At 40.5% G+C, this 13,087-nt stretch overlaps 1 protein-coding gene across 2 annotated transcripts in view; it reads left to right on the top strand.

Moving 5' to 3' along the window:
• The window catches only part of plekhg4 (pleckstrin homology domain containing, family G (with RhoGef domain) member 4), a 48,905-nt gene that overhangs the window by 28,615 nt on the left and 7,203 nt on the right, over nt 1–13,087 (top strand). For both annotated transcript variants that reach the window (XM_028437304.1, XM_028437297.1), the window contains exons 10-13: nt 2,225–2,512; nt 3,752–3,874; nt 4,371–4,562; nt 12,107–12,999. In XM_028437304.1, coding sequence (XP_028293105.1) covers nt 2,225–2,512; nt 3,752–3,874; nt 4,371–4,562; nt 12,107–12,999 — 1,496 coding nt within the window. The remainder of the gene's footprint in view (nt 1–2,224; nt 2,513–3,751; nt 3,875–4,370; nt 4,563–12,106; nt 13,000–13,087) is intronic.

The following is a 13,087-nucleotide window of genomic DNA, read 5'->3' on the forward strand; positions in this document are numbered from 1 at the left end:
ATGTGACAAGTATTTAATATGATTTATACAGTATAGTCAAACAGTCTCTTTTTTTTTTTTACACAATTTTTCCTTATTTCTCAGATATATATTTTTATAGCTTATTTTGTAGTAAAGTACTTGTTTTAGGAGTTGCTGCTTTCGTTACTTTTTAGAACAGCTTGAAAATCACAGTTGGATGGGTTTTTGAGTGCGTTCTAACCCAGATCTTCCCCTAAGCAAGCCATACTACAGAACTCACTCACACGTGCTGTCCCTTAGAGGAAAAGAAGTCAAGTGGCACATATTGTGCTAATGTTAATACATATGCCTGTGTGGCAGTTTTCATCAGAAAATTTAACCCATTTTCTAGTAAGAATTTATTGAGTTTAAAAAATGTTGAGATGTAAGTTTTGATCCATATCACCCAGCCCTACTTTAACTAATTCCTGGAAGAAGAAAAAAAAGTCTACAAAAGTGTTTGTTCCCTTTTTCTGTTTGTTCTCAAGCAGTACATCGGTGTCTTTTGTGGTACATGCAGATAAGAGCTTTATTTTGTGTCTGTTCCTGCCCAAATACCTTGAAGATGTAATTGCACTTGTTGTTCAACTACGAGCAAGGAATGTAAACTGGTTTAGAGGCAGTTGTTTAGAGGTAGAGTTTAGATGCTGTTGCAAAATTGATCCCTGGTCAATCAGACGTCATAAAAAATTGGGTCATACCAGTTGTTTACCGTGTGCTGCCCAGGCTGTCCTGAAATGGCACAGACTGAAAAAAATCCTGTCGTTAGTAGGTTATTGGGTGACACTGACTCTTCACTACCTCTTTCCATTAGTTTAAAGCACAGTTTACAGACTGTCCCCTTCCTGCTCTGAGTCTTTGTCTCTATGAATGTAAGCGGCTGTATGGCGTGCTCATAAAAAAAAAAAACACGCTTGGCCCCATAATTCTGTCTTTGAGCATAAAGAGAGCAGACTGGGCTCCATCCTGGTGGTCAAAGCGTGATCAACCCCTCACTGCATTTGTGGGAAGAACCAAATGGTGTCGCAGGCTTAGACACTCCTGGTGACAACAAATACAAGTCTTCAAAATGCTTTAATAACAAGTCCCCTACACACATCTCGCAGCTCATCTACACAAAAAACAGTACTTACCAGAGCTGTAAAGAGTACTGATACAACATCTTATTCAAGTATAAGTACTGTTACTTGTTTGAAATTGTACTCAAGCACAAGTACAAGTAAGTCATACATAAAATACTCAAATGAAAGTATAAAATAGCTCAATTAAATAGGACTCAAAGTAAAAGTTACTAGTTACTTTCACCCCCCACATTTATTTTTGCTAATAGATGTTGCCATGGTTCCCTTGCATACAGTGCATACATCTCATGTATAAACTTAAAAAGGAAGAGACCAAATCATGCACAATTGGAATTTAATTTATTTTCCACAAAGGCATCTGTATAAAATAAAATGTTTGTCAAAATTTACAATTATTTTTTAGATAAAATAACACCAATGAATTTAATTTAAAATAAAATAAATTCTCAGGCTGTAAGTATAGCTACATTTATGAACTCTAAAACAGAGACCATGAAACAGAAATAAAAAAATTATCACAAAAAACAATAATTTACTCAGTAACGGTTGGGTGTACAAATGTAATGAATTACTTTAAGTACAAGTAAAGTTACTGATTTAGAAATGTACTCAAAAAAGTACAAGTACCCATAAAAGCTACTCAATTACAGTAACGTGAGTATTTGAAATTCTTTACTTTCACCTCTGGTACTTGCTTAACGCTGTCAGTGACGATCTCTTTCACCTCTTTCCACACAGAATAAGACAAAGTGTAGCCTCGTGGATCAATTGATCAAAGGTATTTCTTCAGCAAAACAAGAGTATTTACCCACAAACCAATGTCAAAGGTTGAAATTGGCAATCCCAAGATTGTTTTTGACTCATTCACAAACATTGGGTTTGTTGACGAATAGTGATGAAAGTTGATGAGCTTCAGAAAAGTTTCGCACATTGCATTGTGGGATTGGGAATCCTGTAAAAGAATACTTGCTAAGGTGCTTACACAGAGGAAGTAGACTTTGTTTTACTATGTTTTAGGGGTGACAGTGTCATCAGTAGTGGATGAAAACTACTCTTGTAATACCTATGAGCTGCAGAACATCTACACAGTTATCTGCATCAGATCGCTGAAGGTCACTCTCCCTGAAATCTGTTTCTCCCAGGATGTCGAGCAGTTTCTAGCGAGGAACAAGGCACTGATGCAAGACGTGTTGGAAGACGGCCGCTTAGTGCGTTTGCAGCAGGAAGGCGGAGCCATGCTGTCGCGGCTGCGTCGGGAGGATGGTGGTGTAAACGCAGCAGAAGACCAACGGGCAGCGGTGGAGACGGTGTCAGCTCTGTACGAGGAGGTGGACGAGCTGCTGCACCGTCTGGTCACGCTTTCCAACGCTCGCACACAAGAGCTTAGCTTCATCGTGGACTTTAAGAAGCTGGAGGAGGGCTTTGCTCAGGTGGGTGTGACACTGCTTAGTAGAATAGGTCATCGCTTCATTTGTTTCACCTGCCAGCACACATATTGTATCAGAGCCTCCAGAGCAATGTGCTGGTATACATTTAGACAGACTTTGGTCACACTTTATTTGTTTTTTATACATAAGGCTGATTAGCATGAATGAGGTGTCCTGAAGCCTGTAAGTAGTTTCCATTACCTTTGGAAATGCGATAAATCTGAATAGTGCAATAAAAACTGATTATGAAAACACCTGAATATTGAAAAAAACACTCAAATATTGCAAAATAGTTTTTCTCCTTCTATGAGGAGGAATTTTAGACGTTTCGATATTGAAATGTGTCGAAAAAGCGCTATGGAAACATTTTCCGGAAATTCACATCACAGAGTGTGACTTACATGGTCATATGACGTGAGGTCACATGACCACATCTTTCTGAGAAAACATGGTGCAGTATGTGTAAACAGAAGAGTAGACTGGGACATTTCTATGCATTATACTTAATTTTTTTACTGCCACATTAGAAATGAAACAACAAAGTAATACGGAGTGTTATAAGGTGGTTTGGAGCGTCTCGCGGGATGAGATTTCACAGGAGTTACAAGGCTCCTCCCCAAAACAACGTTCAATGAAAACGCGTTCAAAGCGCAATTGTACTTTGTCGACATTTAAAAACATCGCTTTCATTTTGCAACAATCTGTAATGAAACACAGCTATTAAGCCATGTTGTCATTTTTTGGGGTTAGGGTTAAGGGTTAGGGTAATGAATAACACTTAGCTGTAATGACAGCCTTCATGACACCTTATTCATGCTAATGACAGGTGTCATGTCAGCATAATATCAGCCTTATGTATAAAACTTCAAGTAAAGTGTTACCAAGACTTTTCTGAAGGATTGCAGAATTGCATTACAATGCAGGAGATGAATCAGCAGTACATGTGATGATCATCATACTTGAAGTACCTCTATTCCTCCGCTTAATGCTTTTTGTTGTGTTTCACCCAAATTTCATGTGTATGTCTTACATCTTTTGGGTCTTCACTTGTAACGTAACTATGCTTCATGTTTATAAAATATACTACAGAGTTCTAGTGTTTGTTTCTGAACACAGGATTTATTAGAAACAATTCAGTGCCAATAAAATTAATTTGTAGATCCCAGGTTGTATTAATGAAATCTCCATGTGGATGAACAAAGAACTGCTTCCAATGATGAGCTGTCTGTGTGATCGGTTCAGGTGAGCGCGTGGATGCAGGAAGTGGGCGAGCCCAGTTTGCAGAGCCTGAGTGAACCTGAAGATTCTCTGGAGCGTCTCGTCAGGAGACAGCAGATGTTCAAGGAGTTCTACTCAAATGCCTATGTATGACACACACATACAACCAGACACACCGAGAGAAAATCTAAGATGCCTAAATGTCTGATGGTCTGTTGTCTTTGTGGTAATTTTGTCATCCAGCCCTTATTTTTTGGACATGTTGGTTTGTCTTTGGTCTGTGTCCGTTATTTGTGTATCTATCCTTATAATTTCAGTAAGCTTTTGACCTGTCTGGGTTTATTTTTTATATATTTATTGGGATAGTGTACATTAATTCTAAAAACTGAAATACCAGATTTCATCCGCAGTCCGTGGACAGAATCTTCAATTGTCACCCTAAAATAAGACAAATCACAAGAAATATACAGTAAAATATACAATGAAAAATGCAACTACATAATAACATATAACACTTCTAATTCATAAGTATTTGAGAGGAGACAATCATCAGATATTAAAACGCACTGATCTCACTGTCTCTCACCTGTTTCGTGTCTAACATGTCTGTCTCTGTGCGTACCCCCCATCTTTGTGTCTGTAGGACCACTGTAAGCACGGTGAGGAGCTGCTGTCTCGTATGGAGCGGTGGAGCAGCATGCCCTCAGATGACCTCGTTGCCTACGAGGTCAAAGTGAAAATGTTCGGGTCTCAGCTGCACGACTTCTCTGAGCGGGTCCACAGGACGGGACACAACCTGGATCGGGTGGTCCAGCTCTACCGCTTCCTGGACCAGGTACTGTTTCCACAAGGGGGGAATCGAACCATCACCCAGCTTCAGTCCTGTTCAGGATTGAGGGGGGGGTCTTGGGGGTGATGGGAGATGGGAGGCGAGAGGAGGTGTAATGTAATTGGATCCTGTCATGAGGTCACACAGGAGGTGTTTCCTAAAGTAAGACGGGAACGATCAAAGAGGGAGAGTAAATCACAGGTTCATCATGTGTCGCTGAGGCCAGGGCACGAGGAGGCTTCAGAAAGTTTTTGAAGTTTGAGTGTGTGTGTGTGTGTTTGTGTGTGTGTGTGTAGTCCAGGTGTAACTCCAGTGCCAAGTTTTCACTCTTCTCTCTTTTCACACCAAAGTCTTTGTTGCCGTGGTGACCCTCCCCCTCCTGGGACCGCCCATCTGCCTTTTCAGCCTGTGAATGAAATGTTGGGGGGTGGTTGTGTGTGTGTTTGTGTGTGTGTGTGCGTGGGTGGTCAGTACGCCTCTCTCTGCTGCCTCAGTTTGTCGGTAGAGCTTCAGCTGAATGCAGCGAGCGAGGTACGGCTTTACGTTCTTCTTTTCAGACAAACACGCACAGACATGTAGCTGGGGTCGGGTGGGCTGAGTTGTGTTATGTTGTGTTGCAGTTGAGCAGTTTTATGAAGCCAACTTAGTGGTTTCTTGCTCGACTTGCAGAAATCTAAAAGCTGCTTTCTCTTGTGCGACTCATTTGTGCCTGAGTTATGTGGGTCAGTCTGACCTTCTATCCTGTGTCACTGATCAAACGAGTATGTTATTGTTGAGAAATTAATTTTTTGTGATGTTGTGTGTCTCTTTGTGTGTGTTGAGGTTTGAGTTTTAGATAGTGTGTGTCTTTGAGTGTTTGTTTAACAGAAATCTGTGAGTGTTGATGTTTGCTTTGAGAAGATTCTGTTAGCTCAGTGAACTCTGTCCTACCTGCTTCTCTCACACATATTCACTCAAGCACGTGCACACGCAAATGCACACAAACGCAGATCTGACTCAGTTCTGTGTCCGTTTACAAGCTGCTCGTAGCGTCAATGTGAACTCGGCATAAAAACGCTTATTTTTTACACTGGCGATACATTTCACTATAATGACATCCTTCTTGTTCCTCGGGCTGCTACTTTTTATGATGACAAAAGTGTTGAATATTTCTGAATTCTGTACATTCATGGATTTGTCACACAAAAAGAACACAAACTACCAGTTGGAACTTTTTCCTAGAGCTCAGATATTGACTTTACACTTAAACTGTTATACCATTTCAAAAAAGTCACTATGGTTATAAAGACTTGCAGGCAATATAGATCAGCCCATAATTTTATTACTATTATTTCATCAGATAAAGTCATAGTGTAGCCTCATTGATCAAGACATCAAAGATAATTTCCTCAAAAATAAGATATAAAATGGTTAAAGTTGCCATTCGAAAGTTTGTTTTCATCTCCATTTATTTAATTTAATTTATTTTTATAAATGTTTTTCGCATCGCATTATGGGATGTGGAGTCCCGTAAATTGATGCATAGAAGCGTTTTTACTTAATTCTTACTGTACTTTATTGTGTTTCTTTGCAGTGATTTGCTTGGCACCATATTTAATTACCCGTGATATCACCTCACTCCGCAATAAATTAAATTTTTGTAAGATTCGAATAATGAACATTTGCCATTGTTTCGCCACAAATTTCAGTGTGTGAAAACGCCAGAAAAGTGTTGGAAAGTCACTTTGGCTGAGTTTTTAGGGGAAACACAAGAAATCACAGTAAGAATGAAGTACAAACACTTTTTACCCATGCGTCAGGACTCCACATCCCACAATGCAATGCGTCAAAGTGTTTGCATGGGTTAACATGTAAAACTTTAGAAATTAGAAAATATTTCTGCTGTAAGTGCAGTCAAAATGCTAAAAACCTGGAAGCAGTAAAAATGATAAACAATTACCTGCTTTAGTGGAAAAGCATCTCTGACATGGTCTTGCATAATGCTAGATACAAATATCTGCATGTATGGTTAGTTTTAACTTTTTTCAGTTACTAATAATAACTTTAAACTTCTGTTGGTATTCTACACTATTGATGAGGATTTGCAATAACCTGAGAAATGTAAATCTAGTTTATTAACAGACAGTCTGTCATTTACTTTACAGTAGTAATCAGAGATAAACACGTTATTGTTGGTGGACCACAGTCTTCTTAACAGCTTTGATGTTAAGGTTACAGAACAGATAAAAAATGAATCGGTTCCTGTTAATGTTAAAGACTGTGAAAAGCAAATTCTGACATTTTCTTCAAAACACATTAAATAGGTCATAAATGTCTTCCTTAAAACATGTGCAAATCCATTTAACCATTTAGAATGTAATCGTGGGGCTCGGCTTCAAAAACTGTGTTTCCAATTTCCAGGATTTAATGGGCGGGTCAGAGATCATGGCCGCGTTACGTAATGAGCCCTCATTAGCATAAACCCGACCCTGCTGCTGAAGCACACCAAACATCTGCGGCCTCCAGCGGGCGCAACTCGGCCTCTAATCGAAAACGAACCACATATTCGGACTCGGGGGAATAACACTTTTATACACCACAATTTTTTTTTTTTGGAGGGCACAGTTTTGACTCCGAGCACTTTTGGAAGAAACTATCGACGCTGGAGCCGCTTTCACACTGCTCTCTCCTATAGACACAGTAAGGAGGCGTCACTCTTCCCTTTTTTTTGTTTGACAGGCTGTGCAGCCGCTGTTTCATCTTACAGAAAACTTTACAAGAAAGCTTTACATTTATTGCAGATGTTAAATGTGCTTTCTTCTTCTTCCTGGACTGTTAAAGTAACGTGTTTTGGTTAGCTTGAAAAAATAAAGGCAATAGGCCACACCCATCCTGAACAGTAGCAGAGGCATCTCCTCTTTATGGCAGGAAGTAGTTTTTCTGGATGTGACTGATGTGGTCATCCTGCTTATTTCCATATAAGAATCTCCGTATTTACATGCAGATACTAAAGACCATATACAGTATGTCCGTCATGTCATCTTCATGATCAGACACTGTTTTACTTTTCCCAAAGATGGATATACATCGAGGAAATCTATTTACAGTCTATTAACAGCCACTCTGACATCTAAATATAATTAACCTACATTAGTGTTTAGAAATAAACACATGTTGAAGTTGGTGGTGACTTCACTGTTCAGTTTTAAGTTTGGTCCGTACTGCCATATGTTCAAAACCCAAAGGAATTTTGCGTCATGGCCGTGTCAGTTTACACTTTACATTTCGTTTCCGTTTCATCGTTTCTCCATATAAAGATGGAAACGGGAGGGTTCTACTGAAATCCCCAAAATATGTATTTTTGCAAAACTTTTGACCCTTTGCCATTTTTTACAGTAAACATTTCATGGAAATGTGTGACATGGTCTCAAGACATGTATTGTGAAACCTTTGATTACCACTAATCAGCAAATCCCCCACAGCTGTTTTACCGGAGGTGTAATTGCTTTTGCTGCGACGCGTCACCTGGTAAAATGATCACCAGTTCAGCTAATGCACCGACAGCTATACCAGTACCTTTTCAGGTTTGAAAGCAGTCTAATAATCTGAACCGCTTGTCCATCACAACACTTCAGATGAAGCTCTGAATTCCTTTTCAGTCCCAGGATAACATGATCACTAGTTTAACCGTAACACATAGCGCAAGGTTTTGAAGATAATGAGTTTGTACATATTTGCTACACAAACCATCATTGCTTTGTTTATCTTTAGAGTACTGAGCATTCATACATCTCTGTTTAGGTAGGTAAGGAATGCTATTTTCTTTATTCCTTCAGACTATTTCAACTAGAAAGACCTCTGGTTAGCTAGCTCATTTAAAACATGTAAACGTTTTTGACCATGCCTCTTTAAAAGAATCAGAAATTCTTAGGAAACGGAATCGGAATTGTTCAAATTCAAACGATGCCCGACCGTACTAGCATGGTATTTTCATGTCATATTGGGACCAGATTTTATCCGTGCTAAAGGATGACTTAGCGCTTTGCTCAATGGTCAAAGTCGTGAAACCATCGAACAGATGCAACACAGTGTCTTTCCAACATCAACCCATCAATTGAAAAAGTAGCTTGCCTTCTCATCGCTAGCCGTAGAACTGTGAGCATCCTTTCTCTGAATCAACTAAATCTGACCAATCGATGTTTCCTCTTCTTATATGTTCCTCCCTCTTATTTCTCACTCTCCTCCTTTACCCCCTCCTTCCTTTGGTGGACTGGAGTTCTGCAGGGCTACTGTTCCCCTGTCTCCCCCTCCTCCATATCCACCCCTGCTATTTTTGCTTTTAAACCGACAGTAGAGTATTTTTGTGTGTGATGGTTCTGTCTGCCTGTGTGTGTGTTTCTAAGCAGCTACACTTGGACTAACACTGATGCTGTGACTGTGAGGTTATCTACGTGCGTGTTGAAGGATTTGTTTTTAAAACGGGGTATACAAACCCCTGAGGCTACATGAATAGACCTCGATGAGTGTTTTAGAAATATACATGCATTGAGAATGGCTTTGATTTACTTATAGTCACATAAAGATGGATGTTGAGTTTTATGTTTTATTTGAAAAATAAAATTATTTTGCGTTGGTCAGCTAAAAATATGTCAAATGGAGTGAGAATTACCGGGTTATTGTGTCTGATATTGTGTGTGTGTGTGTGTGTGTGTGTGTGTGTGTGTGTGTGTGTGTGTGTGTGTGTGTGTGTGTGTGTGTGTGTGTGTGTGTGTGTGTGTGTGTGTGTGTGTGTGTGTGTGTGTGTGTGTGTGTGTGTGTGTGTGTGTGTGTGTGTGTGTGTGTGCGTGTGTGTGTGTGCGTGTGTGTGTGTGCGTGTGTGTGTGTGTGTGTGTGTGTGTGTAACAAAGAGTGTTCTGATTGGTACAGTGAGCGTCTTCAGGAGCCAAACAATGACAGCAAATAAAGATCAGGTCAATGCTCTGCAGAGAGATGAACTGCTGATGAAGTCTGATCACTGCAGCTGCTGGCTTCACACACACACACACACATTTGCACAAACACACACACACACACACGCACGCACAAACACACACGGGCTGCAAGTTAAGATTGTTATCATCGTTGATTTGTCTCCAGCTATGAAGATCGTGGCTTCTCCTACATTGTTTACTGTAATAACGTAAAAAAGTGGACACGTCATTTAAATGATAGCATTCCAATTTAGAGGTGATTGTTTATGGGTAATAACACAAACAATAGATGAAACAGATGAAAACATGTCAATTTGTTCATTCAGGGAAAAAAAACACGACATAAGAACCAAACAATTAACCACAGCAAACATAATTATGTAAGGATTCAATGATAAAAAAAATAAAAAATGTAGTTGGTGCTCATGAAAAACATTTACATTATGAAATTACGAACCCGAGTTCTCCATTAAGCTTTTTATAAATATATAAATGAAATAGAAAAAAACATATACACATAGCAGCAGGGCAGGGCTACAGAGCTTGAAAAAGTTCACAAAAATCATCATTACATTGTTCATCTCTACAGTACTGAGCATTCATACATCTTTGTTTTTAATATTTTAACCAACAAAAGAAAGTCCATTCAAAGTATTGCTTATTCCTTTAGTCATTGTTTTGATTTAGTGACTTTTGGGATTGCAGAGAAATATGTACACATTCTTTTAGCATCATGTCCTTCTGTAAATGTTGCTTTTGCACAAAGCTTGTGTCAGATGTTTACCAAATTTTGAGTGTTTTTTATGTGCTGTCATTGAAGGCATTGAGTCAGAATAAAGATGAGGAGGAAAGTTTTTATTGTCCTACAAATCCATGTCTGTTAGGGCGCCCTCTGCTGGCCCTGCTGTCACTGTGTGGTTTGGTGTGTGTGAGGTCATGTGTTTCTGCCTGTGAGGAGGTGAAAACTCATTGAGTTGAAAGCAAGAGGCCTCCTCTCTTTCATCTGAAGCCCCTCCATCCTCCCCCTCAGACCACAACAAAAGAAGGTCCGAGTGCGGCTCCTTTATGGCGCCTACACACACACACACACACACACACACACACACACACACACACAGTCAGGAGTCTCTCTCAATGCTTAGTGAGTTCGTGTTGTTTGTTAGAGATCTGCAGGATGTCTTCAGACTGACAAACTGGGGTCTTTGCGGTCTTCAGGAAGCATTATACTATGTTTGTTCTCTGAAGTTCATGCAGGGTTGGTTTTTTAAAGTGTTTTTCATTAGCATGCTAAGTTAGTCACATTTGACTGTGCAGCTCTGCATTCTTTACCTCTACATGAGCCACTTTGAATGATCTAAAAGCTTACTCGTCTCTTCTAATGACTGTAGTAACTCAGGTTTAAGGTTAAACAGTTCAAATGTCGGTTATGTGTGATTAATCAATCCGGGGTAAGGGTGTCCCAATCCGATATTAATATTGGCTAATGGTCCAGTATCAGCAAAAAAAAATAGACTTTTATTTTGTCGTCCAGCATTTGAAATCTCCAATGTAATATCCATTGTTTTTATTGGATTTGTTCAGGCTATTTTTCAGGACCTTTTAATTTGTATGTAACCCATTGGTTAATAATAAACGGTTCAGTTTTTATCATATCTACTGTTGCTGACGATTGTTCTCTGTAATATCACTTGATTAAGCTTTCTCTAACATTCCGCACACTGCAAAATAAGTAATAAACTGTGTGATCAGTGCTGATATATCGGATCAATATCGTATCGGCCAGTATTCAAGGCAGAAATATCGGTATTGTATCAGAAGTAAATAAGGACACTGCTTTTATTTAATTTATTTTTTTTGGGACAACACTAGTCAAGGGTAGGGATGTAATGATTCACTCAACTCCCGATACGATTCGATTCACGATACTGGGTTCACAATACGATTCTCTCACGATTTGTTTTACAAACTGGGACTGTAGACAAATGATGACAATTCCTGTATTATACTATAATACTGTATTATTTTCCTTTCATTTTTTATTGTCAAAAGAATCCCTTGATAAACTATTCAAAACAATGCAATTTAACTAAAAATAAATCTTGAATGAAATAAATAAAGGAATAATACAAATGAAGAAAAAGCCTATTAATTTAAATTATGGTTCTATAGTAAACAATGCAAAACTGCATAATAGTTCTTTTTCTTTTTAAAAGTGCAACTGAATAGTTTATCAAGGGATTCTTTTGACAATGAAATGTTAAAGGAAAATAGTACAGTTCTTTCCAGGTTTTTTTCCCCAAAAAAATAAAGGAATATTTTCAGTCATCATTTGTCTACAGTCCCATTTTGTAAAATAAATTGTGAGAGAATCGTATCGTGAACCCAGTATCGTGAATCGAATCGTATCGGGAGTTGAGTGAATCGTTACGTACCTATAACATTCTGATGCAACTAAAAAAATATTTTACAATAAGTTTAAATAACAAATACCTGGAACTAAATAGTTTGTTGTCTCAAGTGAAGTGGTTTCCCTGTATTTATGTTAGCGTTTTTTCTTTTGTATGTGTTTCGTCTCTGACCCCCCTTCCCCTCTGTGTGCAGGCGTATGGTTGGGCGTTGGCGGGTATGCGGTTCCTGTCTACGGTCAGCATGGAAGACTGCACACTGCCTGACAAATGCCAGACCGTCATTGGCTGCTTGGAGGACTTCCAGCGTCAGCGCCCGCCTATCAGCGATGCACGCTTCCAGGAGATGAAGGCGATGGCGGGCGAGCTGCGGGGCGAGCAGGGCCTCCGTCACTGGAACTTCGCCTGGTCCAAGTGTCAGGAGACCAAGAGAATGTTGGACCGCAAGATGGAGGCGGCGCTCCGAGCCAGAGACTCCACCCACCGCAACCGCGCTGACTCCGTCTCCAACAGGAGAACCATGCCTTTCAGGAGGACTTTGTCAGAGCTGTGGGGCGTTCAAGAACATCCTTCCTGTTCTCCACAGAAGGATGTAGAATCATCACTAGGTCGGTGTAGCTCCTCAGTTAACACTGCCCCTTCCATGCCCTCCACAACTTCTACACCTTCCACGCCCTGCACATCCTCCACTCCAGGCCTTCCTCAGCATCTTCTCAGCTCCTGGTGTGAAGAGTCCTCAGACCGAGTGGACGCGCTCAGCTTCTCTCCCAGCCTCTCCATCTGCTCCCTGGCCTCCTCCAGCAGGAGGCAGCAGCTCAGGAAGACGCAGAGTTTGGACTGTCCGTCCACGCCCGACGTGTCCCGGTACAGCCCGTCGTCTCGCGCCTTCAGTGAGCCGGTGCGCACGGGAAACACAGGCGTGTTCATCAAAGGGCTGGAGATCAGCAGCACGGAGGCGGCCGATCGCACGCTATTCAACAGGACCCCCTCCCACAACTGGGGGGGGCACTGCCCCAGCCCCAGGACCAGGACTCCAGGGACCCCAAAGACCAGCAGCAGCCCTGCGGCCGACCTCCGGCCCAGAGGGAGGTGGGTCACTAGGTCATTAGGCTGGACGCTTTATTAGCAATAATCAGGAGGTTTCGATTCAATAGAGATGAGTGATAGATGTGTCTGT

The sequence above is a fragment of the Gouania willdenowi genome, chromosome 3 (assembly GCF_900634775.1).
Source record: "Gouania willdenowi chromosome 3, fGouWil2.1, whole genome shotgun sequence".
In the NCBI taxonomy this organism is placed as follows: domain Eukaryota; kingdom Metazoa; phylum Chordata; class Actinopteri; order Blenniiformes; family Gobiesocidae; genus Gouania; species Gouania willdenowi.